Source organism: Taudactylus pleione, unplaced genomic scaffold (genome assembly GCF_031769625.1).
Source record: "Taudactylus pleione unplaced genomic scaffold, aTauple2 ptg000041l, whole genome shotgun sequence".
Taxonomy (NCBI): domain Eukaryota; kingdom Metazoa; phylum Chordata; class Amphibia; order Anura; family Myobatrachidae; genus Taudactylus; species Taudactylus pleione.
In genome coordinates, this window is record NW_028284443.1 from 49024967 (window position 1) to 49048215 (window position 23249).

General features: G+C 43.0%; 1 protein-coding gene across 7 annotated transcripts in view; it reads left to right on the forward strand.

Moving 5' to 3' along the window:
* Window positions 1-6593: 6593 nt before the first annotated feature.
* ATP11A (ATPase phospholipid transporting 11A) overlaps window positions 6594-23249 on the forward strand; it is a 246323-nt gene continuing 229667 nt past the window's right edge. For all 7 annotated transcript variants that reach the window (XR_015872874.1, XM_088458516.1, XM_088458480.1 and 4 more), the window contains exon 1: window positions 6594-7063. Coding sequence is in view for 6 of the 7 variants with exons in the window: in XM_088458516.1 (XP_088314642.1) it covers window positions 7025-7063 (39 nt within the window). In the remaining variant the exon portion in view is untranslated. The remainder of the gene's footprint in view (window positions 7064-23249) is intronic.

Consider the following 23249-nt stretch of genomic DNA (forward strand, 5'->3'; position numbering starts at 1 on the left):
CTGGGTGTACCCCGTGCAGGTACCTTGAAACAGGGAACTTTGGGCCTGATTCAGAGCTGAACGCTCTGACCAGAGCGCTCGCTCTGAATCAGGGCCCTCCTACCTTTTTTTGGAGCGTCCTCATGGACGCTCGCATAGCTGTGGGTTACCACCCACAGCTATATCGAGCGTCCATGATGATGGTCGCGATGGTCTTGACCATCGCGACCATCGGGCTTGCGACGGAGACCCTGCGGTAGGGTCTTGCTGCCGCAAGCCCTGGAGTGATTTTGGCTCTATCAGAGCCAAAATCACTCCCAATGACATCACTAGTGATGTCAGTGGGGCCGGCTTGAGACGGTAGGCGTTCCCATGGGAGCGCCTCCGTCTGGCAGGCACGCCCCTGGCATGCCCACCAAAGGGGGCGTGCTGTCAATCAACAACGACAGCACGCCCCCTTTGGTGCGAGACCCGGAGCGATGGTGAGCCCGTCGCTCGCCGGGTCTCACGCATGCGCACGACGGAGCTCCCTCCGTCGTGCGCATGCGCAGTGGGGAACATCGACCTGCTTGCGAGCGTCCTGCCGCTCGCGAGCGGGTCTGAATGATCCCCTTTGTGTCTCATCCGAGATCTGGTAAACGTATTCCGATAAACATGTTGTTACCTGCACTAGTAAATATGTTATTTATTGCATCAAGTTTCCCTGTAGCTTGATGTACTGTATATAGGGAAAACCAGTTGCACCTTTCGTGAAAGGATAGTGCAACATCGATCAGCCATCCGCCTAGCTTTGAATGGCAGAGAGGTGGACCAACCGGTCACCAAACACTTTAAAGATCAACAACATTCATTAGTTTCCTTGTCCTACAAAATTCTCAATCACATTCCGATGCTGAAAAGAGGTGGGGATCGTGATCGTAAATTGTTACAGTGTGAGGCCGCATAGATACATTCTATCAATACCATTGTGCCATACGGCCTTAATGAAACACTGTCTTTTGCCTGTTTTCTGTAAACTTATATCTCACTTCATTGTTCTTTATGTCTTATATATTGCTCCCATTAATATATGTGACAGATGTTGTTTCTTATTGTACCTACATAAGGCTAGAGAGACATCTGGTAGCTAACTTGTATTTTGTTACACAATTAGGTAGTGGAGAAGTTTTATGTAGTCCTTTATTACAGGGGAGCACATTTACATCGGATTTATACATGATGTATGTTGGTTTGCCAGTGTTGTTCATGTCGTGTTTATGTTGTATCTGTCACATCCACTGGGGAACATGGCCTTATTTGTTGGTCGCGTTCAGGTCTTTTGCCACATTATAGATTTGTGTATGTCCGGTGTTACATTGGTTAGGGGGGTCCTCCTCCCTGGTGTAGAAGGGCGGAGTTATGTGGGGCGCCGGGCTGATAGGTGTCTCGTGGTCGCGTCTCAGGCCGGTGCCGCACGCTGGTGATGTCATCATTAGACACCGGGCTGGACACACAGACACACGAGGATACTGGTGGTATATAAGGTGTGTATTTTATGATTGTCTTGTATTCTTCATAAAGGTTGAACAAACCGAAACGTTGATATTGGAACTTGTCTCCTCACTACCTTAATGCATGACCTGTGAGTGCCGCCGATTTTTGCATGCATATATATATATATATATATATATATAAAATGCATGTGTCTGTAGAATCGGCATTGCTTTCCCTATTAATTTAGTATAGATTCTGGTTTTGTGTGTGAATTTACAGCAGTTTTTTCTCTTGTATATTTTCATATATTATATGATAGACTAACATGTTATATTAACAACCACATCCAAAACTTTGAGAATGTATAAACTGATTTACGCACCATTTGATGTCCCACCCCCCACCCCCGGTTTAGCTCCGCACACCTCAACCCCATCCCCCAGTGGAGGTGGGGGGGCCTGCCTATTTTAACAGTAATGGGCCCCACAATTTCTGATGGCAGCCCTGTCTAATACTATAGATATTTGTGATGTAGCCTTGAGATTTTAGCAGCAATTGTTTTAATGGCAAAACCAACATGGTTTATCCTTAAGTCAGGAATTAACAAAATCTTGCTGCTGTCATTTGAGCCTGTACCGCTAAAAGTGACATGTAAATGAAATATAACTTATTTTGTGAAACGTACCGATTATAGTCAGGGGCGCCGAGAGAGGGGGGGGAAGCTGGTACTAATTACCCGAGCTTGCTGGAGGGGCCCGGTGGGGGCCTGGGTCCAACGGTGCCTCCCTACCTCTTTTCTTGTTAGCAGCCCACCACACGCTGCTGTGTGCTGGGCTGCAGTGGGAGACAACTCGCTGCTGCTGTGGGGGGAAGTGATCACACTAATCATGCCCCCCTCTGGACTTGCGCCAGGCTGAGGGGCTCACAGAGCCCCCCTTCCCTGTGCGCAGCTGCCCTTTGCGGTGCTGCAACTTGTTTTTTTTCCTTCTAAGGGGGCATGGCCATGCCTCCCGCGATAAGGCCATGCCCCCTTCCCCGGGCTCTTAACGGCCCTGATAATAGTAATAATAGTAATTATTTTGTTCTTATGCTACACCTCTTTATTAATATCCATGAAGGACATCTTGAACCAGAGCCTATGTATTGATAATTGCGATGGATATTTTCATTTGGATGTAAATTTCCCCGATATGTACATACTAATTGTACCTTGCAGAGACAGCAGTAGTGATAACTGTTGTCCATGTTAGTTACATCCCTGGAATATGGAGGAGTCTTTCACATGCAAGTGCAAAGTCGTGAGCCGAGCAGAGACTGCAAGAGAGGGATTGTAAGATCCTTCTCTCAAAAAATATGCCTCCATAGGCATAAAGCAGTTTACACTATCTAAGGATGGCATAAACAAAAGGGGCCAAACTCTGAAAAGCTTTGCTTTTTTGGAGTTTGGTATATAGGGGTCAGATTGCAGTCACATTTACAGTAATGGGGACTGTGGTCTGCAGCGGTAGTTAGCCTTTTGCATTATGTCAAATCTCCTGCATTAAGCTGTTGCAGTGATGTGCGGTCAGGTGAGGCAGAGCCTTTCCTGTCATACTTAGATATACTCCAGAGTTTTGACTGTAAAAATAACAAAAATGTAAAGAAAATATTATAAATAACTTCTTTGTATTTTTCAAATCATTTTTATAGTCAAAACTCTGAAGTAAAAAGTGTATGGCAGGTGAGGCACTGCCTCCCCTGTCTACCTTTTCCACACATCCCTGATAAAAACACACCAAATTTCCAGCACTATATACTGCTGCACCTTTGTATAATGCCCACATGAACCCTTGGGTTCATATATGTATCTGTAAATCTTGCTCTGATACTAGCCAGCACCTCCCCAGCCATTTACCTCACCGCATGTCACTGAGCTGTTGTTACACAGGCGAGATACAACTGCCTTGATAAATAGGCCCCTACACCTCTTCATTGGCCATATTAATTTGCAATTTGTAGCCAATAAATAAATAACAATAAAATTAGTTCTACTAAAATAAAATGAAAGTTAACTATAATTATTTTTACATTTAATAAAACATACGTGATAGTTTTTGAGGAACCGTTTAGTAATTAATTTGGCTCTTCCCAACAGTGTAGCTTGGCGCTATCTGTGCTAAATTCTTACGTTACCCTGATGCTTATGTGGGCTTCCGCTGGGTGCACAATTGGCTTCTGGCCTCTGACGGAATTACCAGCAGTGTAAACAAACACGTTAGACGTTTTCTTTAAGCTTCTGGGACCCAGGCATGACCCATCTCCCATCACTCATTCGATCCAAGACTATACTGGTTACCTTGCTTACAGCAGCTTCTGTGCTAGTCAGACAACAGCTATATAGGGAGGATCCCTACTCTGAAGGTGGCTTAATCAACTGTGTGTAGCCTGCATCGGAACTCTATGAGAACCTGTCAGCACTCCCACAGACCATATTTCTGATCATTGGCCACATTCTGAGAACCACCGGACCCAATTCACCGGGTAAGGCTATAACATTTTGAGTAGCAGCTCCGTCAGACGGGACCTTGATTGTCTGACGTTATAGCCCCCATTGAGTTTTATATGAACCTTTGAGGATTTCTGAGGTGATGGGAGCCTCTATATACTAAGCAAACTTTGGTTACTTCTTAAGAACTCTGGAGCAGACTCACTCAGAACAGGTGTTCTTGGCTGGAGCTAATCATTATACTATCATATCAAAGTTAAACAATTAAATTTTGCTGCAATCATGCTATTTTTGCAACCACTATGTATTGCCTTCACTTTCTCTGCAATGAGGGACCTCTGAAGAAATTGAGCCAGTATTCAGTATGCATGTAAAAGAACACGTGGTACAGTAGCCACCGGTTTGCGAAGGAATAATATTTCATCTTCATGCAAGATAATACATTAGTAACGTACGTTTGGGGTAAGGCAAAATGTGAACTTCCCTGACAAACATCCTGGATAGACATCCTCCTACGTCATCCCTCTGCATCTCTACAGTTCTACCCCCTTTGCTACTCAACAGTACCATCACCCTGCATCTCACCCGCTTCATCCCTTGTATCTAACAAGCATAATCCTTCCTGTGTCTCTCCAACGCCATCCCCCCACTGTCTCTTCACCATCTTCTTGTGTTTCACAAACATCAGCTCCTCCTGCATCTCACCAGTGTCACTCATGTCTTCACTCTAACACCATCCCCGTGTCTCTTCAGCTTACCCCCTTGTGTCCTTCAGACAGCTCCCTGCCCTTGTCTTTTCTCCCACCAACAGCTTATACCCCCCCACCCGGGTCCCTCTAGCAGCAGCTCCTTGCCCCTGTCTCCTTTCACAGCAGCATACCCCCCCACATGTCCCTCTAGCAGCAGCTCCCTGCCCGTCTCTCCTCTCCCACCAGCAGCTTATCCCCCCCTCCAATGTCCCTCTAGCAGCAGCTCTATGTCCGTGTCTCCTCTCCCACCAGCAGCTTATCCCCCCCTCCAATGTCCCTCTAGCAGCAGCTCTCCTTCGTGCCTGTCCTGGCCCCTGCTCCTCTTTACGGCTCCTCAGTGCACTATGCAGCAGTGGTGACAGCATGTCGTCACATACACCGTGCTGCAAAATGAGCCACCTTAACGCAAGCCAACAAAGTGATGACAGGAAGAGTGGGCCACATGTGGAAGAACATGGAGCTGGAAACTGAGGAGGGGGAGAAGGCCGTGGCCAGACAGAGTGGCCATCTGTCTGTAGGACTTCTGTGAAGGGACATGGTGAAGGTGGTACTAGTTCCGCCTACCATTAGAGGTGACAGACCCCAGTTCCTGCCCACTTTAACCTCTGGCCGGGAGTGCTGTGTGAGCCTTGGGTTGAGTAGGTGTCTGGGGGGCTTTGGATTGGAATGACAGCACAAGGTCCTGCTCACCATTGTGTCTGTAGCAATCACACCTCCAGCACTCACAGTAGTTCTGCTATTGCTTGTCTAAAATTGTACCTCAGGTAGGATTACATACCTTATAATTTGGGAGTATGTAATCTGTATAGAGGGAGTAGGTTGCGACACAATGGGCCTGGTCACCCCTTCCCCTTTAAAACTACTCTGAGCAATTTCCGATGCCTCTAGCTGTGGAATATGTTGGGAGTCTGTAAATTATGGATAATAAGATAACAGATAGAGAGATCCTAAAAATATTCACTCTTGCAGGTGAGAAAACTGCCCCAGCAAATCTACTATACTAGTACATTCATGAGAGGAATACCAAGAACATAACAGATGCAGGTAATCAGGCTTTTTTGCTTGTGGTACTCAGACTAAAAAGCACAATTCAGGGATTGCAGCAACATGTTTCCACCATGACACAATATTAGGTAACCAGACCTCATTGTCGAAACAAGACCCAGGCGCACCCCGCATGTACACACACTGACACAGACCGACCCAGTAGCGTAGGGGAAGACTGTCATGTCAGACTCATCAGCTCCCTCCGTGCCACTCATTGCATTAGAAGAACACTGAGGGACGAGCTACCACAAATGCTGGATTTGGAGGTGCGGCCACTCACACGTGAAACGCTTCCAAAAATAGCCACATGACAGCCTGCGAGACAGCTTTGTTTGGCTTTGGCAGGGGACTTACTACACAGACACACACACAGAACTTTAGTAGCCCTGGCCTATCCCCCCCCCCCCCCCCCAAAAAAAAAAAACAACAACCACCATATGTACTTTTATATTAGCTAATATTGTGCTCCATTGTTTACAGAGACGCTGTTATTATTGTAATGGTGGTACAAAAAGCATCTAGTAAATAGAATCATGTATAGACCCAGAATATTAACACGTAAGAAACAAGTTAACCGTGTATCACAATTCCGGAACATTTGTAGCCGGCTGCATCAGAGAGTGGCCCGGCAGGATATAAATAGCACAGGATGCCAGTACTAGAGCAGATTGATGAGAAGAGGAGGAGGGGAAGGGGGGCATAGTGAGTAGGAGGGGGCAGTAAGGTGACAAGAAGAGAAAGAGGGAGGGGAGCCAGGCGAGCTGACTCGCAAGGGGAGGAATCAGGTAGGAAGAACTGGGAGGGGTATTATTACATGAGGTGGGAGGGGTACTATTATTACATGAGGTGGGAGAGGTGTGTCAACAGGGAGAAGCGGAGAGGGAGCCGATTATCAAAGAGAAAGAAGCAGCATCTATACTAGAAGAGCTACAGGAGGGGGCATGGTGAATGCCTGCACTGACGCTGCCAGACCGGGAGTCACATCCAGGGAGTATCATCTGTGACATCCCAATTCGAGGGTCACCGATCCAGGCTTGCAGAGGAAATAATGTTCCTATTCGCCTTTTACACGACGAGCTGCACTTGTTAAAGAATACACCCCATGTGCAGCTTCTCCATCCATTGTGCCCTGTACAATAATTAGTTTATGCTTCCACTTCCTGGCGGATGTAAATATACCTAGTGACAAAATAAATATTGTTGAGACTGTATGGATGTGGAAAGTAACAAATAGACAGCAGGGTCTGAGAGGAAGGAGGCAGAAGAGGTATCAGGGCAGCTGTCACTAGTCATGGATTGCAGCCTGCTGAGGAGCCTCATCAACAGATATGTAAGTCAACTGTTGTTTATCTCTGTAGTTTGGTATGGAAGCACCTTATCTTGCGTTACATCTCCACATTACCTAAGGGTTATCTGTACTAGACGGTGTGTTAGTAGGTGTGGAGATTCAAACAGATTACACGGCAATGTTAACAATGTTGAACTTTTATTTAGGTCTACATACATTTAGTGGCCATACATATACTACACCAAATTATGAAGCAGTAAATATATTTCAATGAACTTGGATATTTCAACTTATATGTCAATCATGGATTGATTGCACCTTTTTGCTTTTCAACTTTTGACACATGATTAAGAAAAATAGGTTTTATTCATTGCAGAAAATATAAAATATTACTTTCTCATTAGAGCCACGGTACAGTTAAGTAATTAAATATTTGCTAATATATTAAAATGTGACACCCCGCTATTATACCTGTGTTTGTGTACATTGTCAAGAATTTGTAGATCAGGTGTACATGAAATCTAAGCAGGCAAAAACATGTACAAAAATGTGTAACATTCTGAAACAGCGACACCCTACAGAACACCAGAAAGATGCACAGGTCACATGTATATTTGTTGCATATTATCTTTCTTTTTACTGATGTTTGAGTAAATATTTTTTTTCAATGATCTATTATTAAATTATGTATCATTGCATGACTAAAATATGTACCCCCAGTAGTTTGTATACGTAGGCATGTATGAACTAACTGGTTACATGCTCTAGTTATTGGGTCTGAGTCAGATAAGGATTTCAAAGTTTTAGTGAATTCCAGCTGAATTATAACACACCCATAGTACTATATTATCTGATTTCATTTTAATCTTTGCAAACTTTCTCATTCATTCCACACAATAAGCTCTTGTTTGTGAGTATTGTGTATCCGCTGTACCAATACGTAATAAGATGTGACTGCTCACAAGGTCTTTGAACCCTCATGACTTTTATTTAAAATCAGTGCTCTGTTTTTGTCATTCCTTAAACTAAGATCTGTGTATTGATGAGTTTTGAATATTTGCAGTTTTGATACAAATATTTAAGCTAAGAATATTTATTATTTAAGTGCATTTTGTATAGTCATTAAAAGAATAAATAAAATTCGAACCATTTTAAACCCCTTTAAAGGCGGGTATCCACTTACAGATATACAAACGAGAGCACAATTACGACATTGCTGTCGTGCTCTCGTTTGTATATCTAGTGATGTGCCTAGACTGAACGTTCACTCGTTCAGTCCAGGCACAGCCGTCATCCCTGCACATGCTGAACCTGACGAGGTCGTCAGGTTGACCAGCATGTACGGGCGATGTTGGTAGCGACCAACAGGCACGCGCATCGCTGGTAGCTTCTGACCAAAACATGCCCGATGCATGCGCGATTTGCAAGCGATTGCGCGATAACCACGTTATCGTGCAATCGCTTGGTTAAATCGCTAAGTGGATACCCCCCTTTAACCCTCCTAAGTACATTTTTTTTAAAAATCATGACCTCGCCAACATAAACTGGTACGGGAATAGAACGTTTTGGTCCCAATGGCCCCACACCAACTTGCTTCCGTAGTTTGGAGTGACAGAAGACGGTGTCATTTTTTTTTTGCATTGTGCCTGCTCTGTTTATGTGCAGTCACTTAAGGGGTTTGCATTCCGTCTGTGGAGTTAGCCACCTCTAACCACTAGTGCCATTAAATGTCATATAATATTAAGCGATCATAACAATGTCCATGGCACTATCCAAATGCTAGTGGGTAACCAATTCAGGGGTCTATTTACTAAGCAGTGTTAGGAGACAAAGTGATAAGGTGCCAGACAATCAGCTCCCAACTGTCATTTTTCAAACACAGCCTGTGAGATGACAGTTGGGAGCTGATTGGATGGCACCTTATCACTTTTCACTCTGTCTCCTAATGTTGGTCATACAGCTACACGACCAGCATAAGATCCGATTCATCATACGATTTCCCTTCGATTCCCCGGAGCTCCCTGGCAGTCCCAGCAGCAAGTTTGTTGTTTTTCTTAGCACACGATCTGTCGTATGGTCGATCCTGTGCCTCACGTGCTCATTAGGGAAACAGTCATTGAAATGACTTGAATTGCTGCACGATGGATCGCATGAACAAAATACGATCTGCACACGATATGATGGACAAGATGTGCTACACATCTGATCTTAAGATCCGATTATAGGAGCTGCGGGAGCGCGCGTCAGATCTTATCTTACTAAAATAATACACGATTTTCACAAGATCCATCTTATGACTCATCGAAAATCGGGCAATCGGCCCGAAATCGTGCAGGTGTATGGCCAGTTTAATACTGCGTAGTAAATAGACCCCTCAGTGTTGTTATTTAAAGTCTTCTGCTAATTATTTATTATTATAAGAATGCAATTAAAAGTTGATAAGAGGTATACTTTACATACATAAGATCTTTCCTTTGTTATTTCTGTGTACTAGGGTTTCATACATTTAGAAAGCAAGCTACTAGGTTTTCTAAAAGGTGTATATGAAAAATGAAAGTCTCATTTTATTATTGCAATTTAATTTATTTTCTTGTCTGGCACTGGAGTTAAATTACCAGCCTAGCTCAGACTGAATAATAGAGAAATGGTTATACATTACAAAGTGTGGTTATTTATGGTAACTCTGCAAATATTAAATCAATATTCCACTAGTATTAAAAATAACTTGATGCAGAGGTATGATTATAGCCAAAGAACATCATTTTTATCTGCAGCATTTATTACAAGTGTCCTAGACATAGCATATTGGTAAAAAAATAAATCCTATTATCAATGATCGCTGCATTGCATACAATTCATTGGAGTCTTTAGCTAGCACTGACTATCCATTGGAATGGTGGAACATAGTACTATTTATTTGTTTATTTTTTTTTTACTTCCTTAAAAATGTATCAAGCCGTTAATGAACAACTCAACTTAAATCTTTTTTTTTTTTCTCTCTCGTCTCCTAACTAAATGGTTGTTCAGCTAAATGCACCCCCTGCAGTTCCCAAAGTGTCTTGCAATGACAGCATACACTGGCAGCAATAACCCGGGTTTTTGCACATGAGTGCGCAGCAACCTGGGTTATTTTGCTGTGTGAAAAGGGCAGGGTTGAACACGGGTTCAACCCGGCTCGTGAAGCAGTGTGAACGAGTAATCCGGGTCGGTGCAACCCGGGTCCCGTTTTCTGCATAGGAAGAGCTGGCGCTTGGAGATGAGATAATCTCTGAGTGCCGGCTCATCACGTGACGCCGATGGCGTCATCAACCTGGCATTAGTGCTGGGTTGGGCCGCCTGTCTGACAGGAGTCTCAGCCGGGTCGCTCCCAGGATGGGCGCATGAACATCATCCAGGGTGCGACCCGGCAAATTAGTGGAAAAGGGGTATTAGTTTACCAGTTTTCCTGGAACCTACACAATAACGGTGTATGCAGATCAATAGTTATTTTTTTGAAAACACACATGGATGAAAAAATTTTTGTTTATTCATTAAAATGAACAACAATTTAGCAAGGACAATAATTCTTCCCTGTTGAACAATGGCACCACACACTCTGGTAATTGTCCATTCAGGTAAGATTTTTACGGCGTCTATAATCATTGTGGAGCCCATTTGTACAATGGTTGCCTTATGCTGGGTACACACTTGCAGATATATTGGGCGATCAATTGATCGACCAATATATCTTGTGTGCGTTGGCCAGTGTGTACCAGCGATATGTCTGTGAACGGCGTTGTTCACAGACATATCTGCAGATATATTGGGGCATTGTGCTGTGTGTATGGGCGATCAGCCGACCGCCCGTACACTTGCAGCAGAGACCGCAGGGAGGAAGTCACAGCAAGCCCCCAGGCCAGTGGGACCTGCGGCTAGATGACAGATGATGGTTGTTCAGCAGTGGCGTAACTAGGGCAGGGCGAGCGGGGTGCGTGCCCTGGGCGCCGTTGGACCAGTGGCGCGGGGGGGCCCGCCGGCCACGGTACCGGCCCGCCCTAGTTAGCCAGTGTAGCGCCGACCGAAATGAGTGCAGTCAGCGCTACACATTTACACAGGACCGGCGATAGGCTTCCAGCGCCGGTCCTGTGCTTCATACCTGAGCCCGTTCCCTCCCCCTGAGCGCTTGCCCAATAGCGCTAGGAGGCGGGCTCAGGCTGTGCATAACACACGCATCGCCGCCAGCGCTGGCGGCGATGCATGTGTTAAACAGCAGCCAATGAGAGTCAGATAGACTCTCATTGACTGCTGCAGCACCCACTGCAGTGGGTAATGGGACTGACGTCATGAGGTCTGTCTCCCATAATGCTGAGCGCGCCAGCCCGGGCGGGAGCGGCGTCGCGGACAGGAGCAGGAATTCAGGTAAGTATATTTATTTATATGTAGATTTTTTATGTAGATGGTGTGGTCACATACCAAGGGCACCCCAGATGGTCGAGTGCCGTGGATTGAGCTCGTCGTTTATATATATATATATATATATTTATTTTATTATTATTATTTTATTTATTTATTTATTTTTAACCTATCTGCACAACGGGGGAGGGTGGTGGCTACTACTGGGGGGACCTCTTCTGGGGGAGCGGTGGCTACTACTGGGGGCGCCATTGGGAGGACCTCTACTGGGGGGGCTACTCTACTGGGGACTACTACTTGGGGGGGAACTACCACTGGAGGCATTATAAAAGGGGCCTACTACTAGAGGCACTGCACTCGGGGGACCACTACTGGGGGCAATAATAGGAAGGGCCACTACAGGGGGCACTGGATAGGTGGATCACTACAGGGTGCCTGCATAAGGGGACCACTACTGGGAAAACTGCTGGGGGCACTATATAAAGGGCACTGCATAGGGGGGGGACTACTACTGGGGGCACCATATAAAGGGCACTGCATAAGGGGATACCGCTACTGGGCGCACTGCATTGTGGGGACTGCTATTGGGGGCACTGTATAAGAGGGAACACTACGTGGGGCACTGCATTTGGGGGGCCACTACTGGGGGTACTGAGTAAAGGGAACTAATTGGGGGCTGTATAATGGGGACCACTACTGGGGATACTGTATAAGGGGCACTACTATGGGCCTGCATAAGAGGGACCACAACTGCATAGTGGGGGTACTGTATAAGGGGTACTACTGGGGTTAAGGTGCATATGGATAGGAATGTTCAGTTTGAAAATAAAGGGGTGTGTAATGTTGACACACCCCATTTTTAAGTGACCATGCCCATTTTTTGCGCGCACATCGGGGTGGGCTCCCTTTTCAAATTTGCCCTGGGCTCAAAATACCCTAGTTACTCCACTGTTGTTCAGTGTGTATGAACAACCATCATCTGTAGATCACTCGATCTTTTAGGTTTGTCCCCAGCTTTAAATAGCCAGTCAAAATTGCTTGTGTGCTGTAGCCATGGGTTAAGCTGACCACACACCTAAAGATTTTTTTGTCCAACCATCCAACTAGTTGATTGGTTGGAATGAAAATCTGGTAGCGTATGGGAGTAACTGATGATCAGCAATTTGCTACTAAATACCAGAAAACAGATGAAAATGATCGTCAGACAAGTTTGTTAAATGTTTGATCTAAACAATTTGTTCAAACAAAAGTCTTTGTCCATTTTCCGGCGTTTGGGAGAAAATTGCTGATTGACATTTGCTTTCATACCATGAAAAATTTTCATTCCAACCAATCAACTAGTTGGATGGTTGGACAGAAAATCTTTAGGTGTGTAGTACTCAGCTTTAAGTAATTTGCTTTTCTTACATTTATCTAAATAGTATAGTAAAAGTGTGACCTCAACAATGAGTATACACAGAACACACTTCTTAATTCATTGCTTATATACTTATTTTTTTCCCAAGTTTCATCTGTGCTATTCAGCATCTATTTATACTGTATTATTGGTCAAATATGTATAATTTAACACTGTTCTGGGTACAACTATTTCTAAAGAACTGAATTTGTTTTGTATCCGTGGAAGTAAAATAAACTTGGTGATTTAAAGCACAGAAGGAAGTAAAGAACAAAAACAAGGTATTTAGAAGAAGTTGCAGGAGAATATTAGTCATGTTTTATTGGAAACCCCCTTTAATAAAAATACAGTACATAAGTTAGCAGTGGCACTCTCATGTACATTGTATTAATGTAGGGCCATTCACACCCATTCACCAACCTCTTCATTAATGAAGTCTGGGAAACCGGAACTGTGATTGTGGTGAAATCTTTTACATGCTGTCTAATCAAGTGCTGCAGATAGTGTTGTATACAGTGATTATAGGTGAACTTTATTGGTCAATGTTTCAAATTCTTTCTAGGTCATTTTTTAAGGTCTTGTTTGTTTTATTTTTTTTTTTACTTTACTTTATTACTAATGTAATAGACCAACTTTCCTATCCAGGTTGTGCACAATTCGTGTCTTCATCACATAATATTCCTGTCCATCCAGCATAGAATTGCATCTGTCTTATAGATCTCAAATAAGGCTTTGTGGGTTTGTTAAATGTTTAAATATAATAACCGTTAAGAAAATTCAAAAGTGTGGGTTACAACACAATGCAATTTTGTAATGTGATTTTCCACAAGCCTATTTTTGAGCGACTGGCTGAATGTTAATGGGGAAGTGTATGGCTTTGCAGGCCAAGATGGAGGAATCTGTGGGGTTACAAAATTATGCATTTTTTATAGGAGGATCAGGATCTTTGTCACGGAGTTCATACTAGGTACCTAGTGATGCATCAACAGGCAAAGATGATTTTTAATTTTTTTTTCCAGAATAGGATTACTCGCATGAAATGAGATTGAGCATTTAGTGGGAGGATCAAAAGGGCTTTATATTTACAAGTCCTCAGAAGTAACCAGGATGGAACCAGGTGTAGTTCTGCATTTTGCTACTTCTAGTGTTACTTTATATGAGAAGTTGCATTCCAGGGCACCATTTATCAAATTAAATAACACTTAATGATTTAAGGGTACCACTCATGTTATAGTAAAGGTTGCTAAGCCTCTGTTAGGTTTAGATGAAATATAGAGGAGTTTTCCTGATTTAGTTGATTTTAATTTATTTGTACATACCCTGATGAAATGTTAACAAATTATACACTATGTTCTTGGCTTTGTTGTGTCTGCTTTTCCTCCATGCTGCTTTATGTGCTCGTTTCTGCCCTGTAGTAGGATACTGCTGTATCTAGTGAGCAGACTTGTTTCATGTCCCAGGGCAACAAACATACCTAAAAAGTAAAGATGGAAGCTAAGAATAAAAAGCAAACTATTTTATGTCTAATAACCTATTTACACTCCCCTCTTTTTTTTATTTTTTTATTGTCTTGACAACCTTTGATAAAAAATACCTTAAAAAATCAGAATGTATTTCTTGAAAAAGCTGCCAGAGGGCATGTCCATGCAAATTAAAGTAATCTGGAAGTTAAAATTCTTAGTTAGGGGCCTGTTCATTATCCCTTATGGACCAATTACACATGGGGAAACACTTTTTTTTTAGTGGCCCTAAACGTTTTAAAAGTTTGCTTGCAGGATCTTTAGAGGGCGTTAGTTCCAGATGACCTGCTCCTTCTTTTTTTTAAGAAGTTCCACAGTCCAACGAGGGATCCCTCCGCCTCCAGTGGCTCTCTGGATTTCGCATACAGATACACCCGCACTTGCACACAGTATATAGACATACCACATATCATTTTAATCAGCAGAAGCTGCGTGTGCTACCTGTTCACATCGATTTCCGAATAAGATGCATTGGAAGGTAAAAAGTTGCACGAACTGACGCTCGGGGCTACCGAGTAACGCCACAACATGGCACGACTAGAAGAGCTATTTAACACACAAGGAAGTAAGATGTATGTGTATGTTCCTCAACAAGGCATGATACATTTTCCCCACAAAAGGAGTGATTTTTGACTGCCGATCTGACATAGACCACAGATGTAGCAAAACCTGTATGGGTGATTCTTGCACTTTCTATTCATTATGTAAAACAATTCACTCAGAGAGCTCAAGCCAGGCTACCTGGAGCAGCGATATACCAGCACACTTTAAACCACCCCCCTGTACAGAGTTGCCAGTTATTGCCGTAGCAACTTGCTAATGTTGTGGAGCAAGGAAAGCATTGTAATGATGTGAATATTCTTGCAGATTATTACTGGTGCCTCAAGAGAGATGTTACAGGTGCAAACCACACACAAAAGTGTTTGAAAGGGTCCTGTCTTCCAGAATTACTGTACTTGTGAACAATTTCATATATATCCTTACGTTTGATGCAATTTTAAGTCTGGTTTGAAACAATAAACATAATTTCAAAACTGTTGTATAATTTATTTAAGAAATATTAACTTTTTTAAACTTGATAGAACAAAAAAGCCTGACCTGTTTGAGCTAAATGAGTTATATTTTTGAATTCATCATCCACTAAATATACAGTGCCTTGTAAAAGTATTCACCCCCCTTTGCATTTTTCATGTTTTGTTGCCTCACATCCTGGAATTAAATTGGATTGTTTGAAGGTGTGCATCATTTCATTCACAGAACATGCCTACTACTGTGAAGTTGTGGGGGTTTTTTATATTGTGAATCAAACAACATTTAGGACAATATAACAAGAAAACTTCAGCGTGCATAACTATTCACCCCCCCTAAAGTCAGTACTTTGTCGAGCCACCTTTTGCAGCAATTACAGCTGCAAGTCGCTTTGAATAAGTCTCTATGAGCTTGCCACATCTTGCCCCTGGGATTTTTGCCCATTCCTCAAGGCAAAACTGCTCCGGCTCCTTCATGTTGGATGGTTTCCGCTTGTGAACAGCAATCTTCAAGTCTGACCACAGATTCTCAATTGGATTGAGATCTGGGCTTTGACTAGGCCATTCCAACACATTTTAAATGTTTCCCCTTAAACCACTCGAGTGTTGCTTTAGCAGTGTGCTTCGGGTCATTGTTCTGCTGGAAGGTGAACCTCCGTCCGAGTCTGAAATCACAGGCAGACTGAAACCGGTTTTGCTCAAGAATATTCCTATATTTAGCATATCCATCTTTCCCTCGACTCGAATCAGTTTCCCAGTCCCTGCTGCTGAAAAACATCCCCACAGCATGATGCTGCCACCACCATGTTTCACTGTGGGGATGGTGTTCTTGGGGTGATGGGATGTCTTGGGTTTGCTGCCAGAAATAGCATTTTCCTAGGTGGCCGAAAATTTAAATTTTAGTTTCCTCTGACCAGAGCACCTTCCTGCATACATTTGGGAAGTCACCCACATGCCTTTTGGCAAACTCAAATCGTGTCTTCTTATATTTATCACTAAGTAATGGCTTTTTTCTGCCCACTCTTCCATAAAGCCCAGCTCTATGGAGTGTATGGCTTATTGTGATCACATGCACAGATACTTCAGTCTCTGCTGTGGAACTCTGCAGCTCCTTCAGGGTTACCTTTGGTCTCTGTGCTGCCTCTCTGATTAATGCCCTCCTTGCCCAGTCTGTGAGTTTTGGTGGGCAGCCCTCTCTTGGCAGGTTTGATGTGGTAACATGTTCCCTCCATTTGATGATGATGGATTTGATGGTGCTCTGGAGGATCATCAAAGATTTGGATATTTTTTTATAACCCAACCTAGAATTGTACTTCTCAACAACTTTGTCCCTGACTTGTTTGGAGAGCTCCTTGGTCTTCATGGTGTGATGCCTCTTGATTAGTGGTGTTGCAGCCTCTGGAGCCTTTCAGAAAAAGGTGTTTATACTGACAGATCATGTGACACTTAGTTTTCACACAGGTGGACTTCATTTCACTAATTATGTGACTTCTCAAGGTAATTGGTTGCACCAGAACTTTTGAGGGGCTTCATAGCAAAGGGGGTGATTACATATGCACATGCCAATTTTCAGAATTTTATTTCAAAAGATGTATTTTTTTTATATATATTTTTTCTCATTTCACTTAACCAAATCAGACTATTTTGTGCAGATCCAGGGGTGAATACTTTTGCAAGGCACCGTAGTAGATCACCTATGAAAACCTTGACCTCAGGCAAAAAAAAGTAAAACGCAAACCATTGTAGTATAGCACGCAAGGACACTGATTAGAAAACTAATTCAAAAAGGGTGTTGGCGATTTTATTAAAACGAAAATAAGAAGAATAGGACTGTCAAATAAATAACAATGTAACTAAAACTACACCAATAATTCCTAACCCTTCTAATGCTGGCCATACACTCTGCAATTATCGGGACGATCCGCCCGATATCGGCGGATCGCCGCGATAATTGCAGCGTGTATGCGGGCGACCGAGGGTTAAATATTGCTCGGTCGGGCATGCTGGATTGTCCAGCATGCCCGTCCGATGCGATATTTACCCGGGAAACTGTCGGCCGCTCCGGGCAGTGTATGCCCAGCGCGGCCGACAGACAGACATTTTCTGTGTTCCTTCCTACGGAAGGAACAGGGAAATGTCTCCTCCCCTGGGGGCGGAGCGCGGATGTCGGGCTATACACTGTGAGATTTCTCTCACAGTGTATGCCGGTGACATCTGCGGCTGGCAGGCAGCCAGATAAAATGTCTTGTCGGTCTGACAGACATTTTTATCTGGCAGTGTATGCCCAGCATAAATCATTTCACTTAGATTTACCTTGAAAATATATGTAAAGTTTAGATGATATTGCTAATAAATAATAACTTTTTCTTTGGGCCTGATTCAGCTTGGATTGCAGTTGCTAATACTCATGCAATCGGCCAATTACTGCGCATGCGTGAACTGGCCACTGCGATCGGGACTGCGATTGCAGTGACTACGCAGAGTGATTGACAGGAAGTACCATTTGTGGGTGGTGACGGGGGGGATGGTCAATCGAAATGCAGGTGTGCAAGGGCGTTTGAATGCCATTGCATGGGCGTGCATAAATTATCCACTGCGATGCCCTGAAGTTAGCAATTTCTGAGCTAAGGTCAGACCTTGTGCAAGTGTGCGTGAGGCTGTGATGGTACACGATTGTGGTGATGGTTTCGTAGTCTTGCTAAACATTACGGATGTGTGTAAGGCAGTGATTCTCAAACTCTGTCCTCAGGACCCCACACAGTTCATGTTTTCCAGGTCACCTAGCAGCTGCACAGGTGTAGTCATTACTCACTAACACATTTTAAAAGATTCACAGGTGGAGCTAATTATTTCACTTGCGATTCTGTGGGGTCCTGAGAAACAAGTTTGAGAACTTGTGGTGTAAGGTAAAGTGGTCGTCCTTATGTAGTGCTGCGGTGACATAGCGATCGCAATTAATTCACATACTATCGCAGTTGCACTGCGTGCGTAATCGCTACTGCAATAGCGATCCTTACTGAATCAGGCCCTTTGTTCCTTACAGTTGTTGATGAGTCTCTAAATTTCAATTGTACTTAGCAACAAATTAAACTGGATACCTTCACCTTATATTTAAACTAATAAATACTGAAGATTGTAACTTTAAATTTACTTTCTCAAATAATGTATTCTCCCTTTATAAATATTTCCTTCTTAATGGTGTGCTCTGGTCTGAATATACCAAAACACTCTCTCCCAGAACAAACTATTAAATAATAAAGAAAAATATACACTCTTTGAAAAAGCCTCTGTTTGATAAGGTGAAACATGAGCTGTGGTGATGATGATTCCAGTCTGTTATCTAAACCCTCTGGATCTGTGCCAATCACTGCTGGAACCCACTGTTTCATTGCTGTTACTTGGCACATACTGAGCAAGGCTTTTTGTAAGTGAATAAGGATGTGCACACTGCATCACTTGTGATCCTAATAGGTGGGCTCCAGTCAACACTGGACCTATTTGGGACTCCCTCTGGTATACTAGCTGGACATTTCTCTACTCAGTTTGTGGAGACTCCTATGTTAGTCAATAGTGCCTGCTACATGCAGCTCATATTGGGACGTTACTGGTCCTGTATCATCATATTGTTCCACATTACCGGTGTTACTATTTGAGATGAGCAGTTCGGCTTTGCTGAAAACTGAACAGTCTGAACTTGGTTTTTTTTTGTTGAACAGAGTCCTGAATCAGATCGCTTTGGGATTCTGAATAGAACAGAGGCCCTGATTCAGAGCCGGACGCTCTGACAGAGCGCTCGCTCTGAATCAGGGCCGTCCCTCCTCCTTTTTGGAGCGGCCTCCTGGCCGCTCGCATAGCTGTGGGTGACCACCCACAGCTATAGCGAGCGGCCAAAATGATGGTCACGATGGTCTTGACCGTCGTTATTCGGGTATCGCGCATGCGCACGACAGAGCCGCCTCCGTTGTGCACATGGGCAACATCGACCCGCTTGCGAGCGGGTCTGAATCAGGCCCAGAGTCCCGATTTGGGTCTTCTCAACAAGTTCGAAATTCTGATCTAAAATACATATTGTACATATATTGGATTGCATTTAAGTCCCTCCCTCGTTATTTCAGGTGCTGTGAAGTGGTCAATATTGACTGGGAATTGACAAAAACAAAAACAGGTCCACGTTACTTTATTTTAGCAGTTTTTTAAATTTTTTAAGAAATCCAAAACAGTTGGTGGTTTTACCAAAATACAAAGGTCCGTGCACTGCACATCTTCAGCTACTATCACGTGGAACATTGTGTCACATTACATTAGGGATCGATTGCCCCCAGAGCAACCATGGTTATCCAGCAGTACATAGGCAGTATAAGCTATATCTATAGATGGCGCTGCCTAATAGAAGCCATGGGGCTTCTTTTCTGAGCTTTCCCCGAAAGGATCCCCAGTAGGATCCCTCCCAGGGTGTCTCATGGCTCGTGCATATACTGGCCGACGGCCATACATGTGTAGAGGGACTCCTGGGTCATAAACCCAGAAGTCCCCACACCACAAAGGACAGCTCTTATCAGGAGAGCTGTCCTTTGCCTAAATCTACATACATACAGCATTCCTAAACGCTGGTATACATGCAATCATTTTACTGGATGCATCGCATCCAAAATGTGATGCTTGATGCATCCCGCCCTAGATCATTCTGGGCTCATGTAGCTAACAACATTCAGGCAGCTTACACTACACTTGGTTTCTGCATTCTTCCTTCCCTTCACTACCAGCGATAGGCAAGTATAAGCAGTGGGGGTTTAGATAATAAAAATAACTATATGCAAAGGAGGTTCTCAGCTGATAAACACTGGCTTGTTTTTTTTTGGTTTTTTTTTGGGGGGGGTTGTTTTTTTTTTTTTGTTTTGTTTTTATCTCTACTGAAAACCCAAGTCACATGACATGCATTTGGAGTGTCTCTAGGTTTCCATATTGTATGTACCTGCAGTAAACAAGTGTAATCATGTGTTCCATAAACCACAATACTAGTAACGTCTAGTAACTGCACTAGGAAGTATAGTATGCTGAGAATAATGCCTTCTAGTGTCACAACATTTTGCATATCAAAATGAACACTGGTGGGCTAACTGTTTGCCTCTCTGGCCTGCCTGCTAGCTGTATAATGGACATTAATCAGTGTGCATGGTGAATCAGTTACAAAACACTTGAAGATACCTTGATTACAGTAGATCCAATTATTAAGGTTACAGCCGCTATGAAATCCAGTCATAGCCAGACAGGGAAATAGTGACTTTGTGTGAGCTGAAGTTACCATGACAACAGTAGCAGGTAGTTTCGTTTGTAGGGAAAGGGGTTTTGTCTAAGCCCAGGAGAACAGTGATACAATTAATAATTAATATGTTACTACATTTGTACAGGAAATCAATTTTTAAAATTCTGCCTAGTTCATTTCTTAATCTGATATGAAAGGAACTTAATTTAGCTGTGACAGCCACATTATTTTAGTGAAATACACTGCCTACACTATTCAAGGCCTATTTCCCAAATTATTTTGTAATCGTACGGTATAATTAAACCCTTCTTCTTCTTCTTCTTCTTCTTCTTCTTCTTCTTCTTCTTCCCTTTTTTTTTTTAATTTTTTTTATTTGTATAATCAGGGAAACGGTAATCATGTGATAAAGTTATTTTCATCATGTCTGGTTGTGTCTTGCAGGCTAATGTATTAACGACACCTAAACACAGGTATTTCAAGTGGCAACATGAACTTTTTCAGGAACCTTGAAAGTATCAAATGGTCCTTTCACATGCTTTGTCTGGACTTTGGGGATTGCTGGAAACAGCTGGTGAATGCTTAGGAGTAGTCAATCTATATACTATGTCAATGAAAATCCGCTGTTCTCTGCGTTAATACTGTAGTTGCAAAACCTGAAATTGCTGTATAAGCAGGAAGCTCTCAATCATCATAGATAAATCTACCTCTACACTGCTAAAATTAGAATATCAATATCAAGGAATTTAATTGAATTTACAGTCCATTTTCATCCTACTATTTTAATTGTGTTTTTCTAGGTACCCGTCTAACAAGGCTCTGATAAAGTAGTGGTTTTATTTACTGGTGGTTGCTGACTAATCCCCCTGCTGATGTGGAAAGAGGATTTACTCTAACCTATTTTACACAGAGGATTAAGGACCAACTAGGTTCCTCTCTAGATCCTTATGAAGAGGTGATCTACAATCCCCTGAGTTGCACATTTGTTCATGTAGGGGAGTATAGACCATTAACCAGGATGCAAGCAACAGACTATAGAATCCCTGTGCCTGTCCTGTCTGTGATTTTGTTTTGGTGTTGGAAATTGAAATGTATTTTCTTTTCTTTGTGAAGCATTGAATGCACTGCTTCTATTTTTAATTGATGTGCTGTTGATAAGCATTTTGGTATTTAGACAGAAACTTTATACCCTATTGGTATTTGATCTTTTTGTTTAGCTAACACAATACTGTATTAAGTTACCACAGAAGGAAATCCTCCTTGTTGTTCTCACTAAATTGTATGTGTTTGTCTCAATACTATTTATTTTATTAATTACCAGTTATATATCTAGCGCACACATGTTCTAGTGTTCACTCTAGGGTGCTGATCAGTCAGGAGGGTGTATTTAAATTTTGAAGGGCAGAATGTTATGCGTGATATATCGCTACAGCTACTATAGCTGTAGCTATACATCACGTCTAAAATATTGTCCTTCAAAATAAGTATGCCCTCCCCACTGATCAGCACCCTGCACTGGATCAGTCTGTCCCTGATGTTTTTCCTGGAAAGAAGTGGCTTCTTTGCTGCCCTTCCTGACACCAGGCCATCCTCCAAAAGTCTTCGTCCTTTCTCATGCCAACAGTAAAGCATCCTGAGACCATTCATGTGTGGGGGCTGCTTCCCAGCCAAGGGAATGGGCTCACTCACAATTTTGCCTAAGAACACAGCCATGAATAAAGAATGGTACCAAAACTTCTACAAGAGCACCTTGCCATAAGGCAAAAGTTTGGGTCCATGGCCAGGACACTCCCCAGATCTTAATCCCATTGAGAACTTGTGGTCAATCCTCAAGAGGCAGGTGGACAAACAAAAACCCACAAGTTCTGACAAACTCCAAGCATTGATTAGGCAAGAATGGGCGGCCATCAGTCAGTATGTGGCCCAGAAGTTGATTGACAGCATGCCAGGGCAAATTGCAGAGGTCTTGAAAAAGATGGGTCAACACTGCAAATATTGACTCTTTGCATACACTTAATGTAATTGTCAATAAAAGCCGTTGACACTTATGAAATGCTTGTAATTTTACTGTGGTCAGCAGCGTTAGTTTGCCAGAAGCCCCGTACAAACTGTAAGATGTGTGTATTGACAGATAGCAGCGGCGGGCCCGGTGGGGCAACGACAAGTGGCAGGGAGGCCCATGCAGTTTACCCAAATTGAGCTACATGTACAGACGACTGGGGATATTGCTAACGACCCGAGGGAGCGCACATTGTTCATCGCTTAGTGCGATGAACACTGGACGATTGGAGTGATATATCGATCAAAGATGTCGTTATGGTTAATATGGTTCTCAAATATCGTCCAATGTGTATGGGGCTTGACTCTATCTATCTGTGATCTTGACTTTTTATTTTTTGTGGGGGCTTTTCTTAATTTGTAGTGACACTTAAATTTTATGGGAACTACAGTTTTCACATAATTTTCACCTTACTGAACAGACTCCAAAGTCCCTGATCCAATTGAGTTAACATTATTTTATTTTCTGCAAATTAATTTTTAAAGAAATAGTCTTTTGATGTGTGACCAGTCATACTGGTTACTGGCAGATCAAAGAGAATAGCTATGGGCAGCACATCGTCATGATATAGAG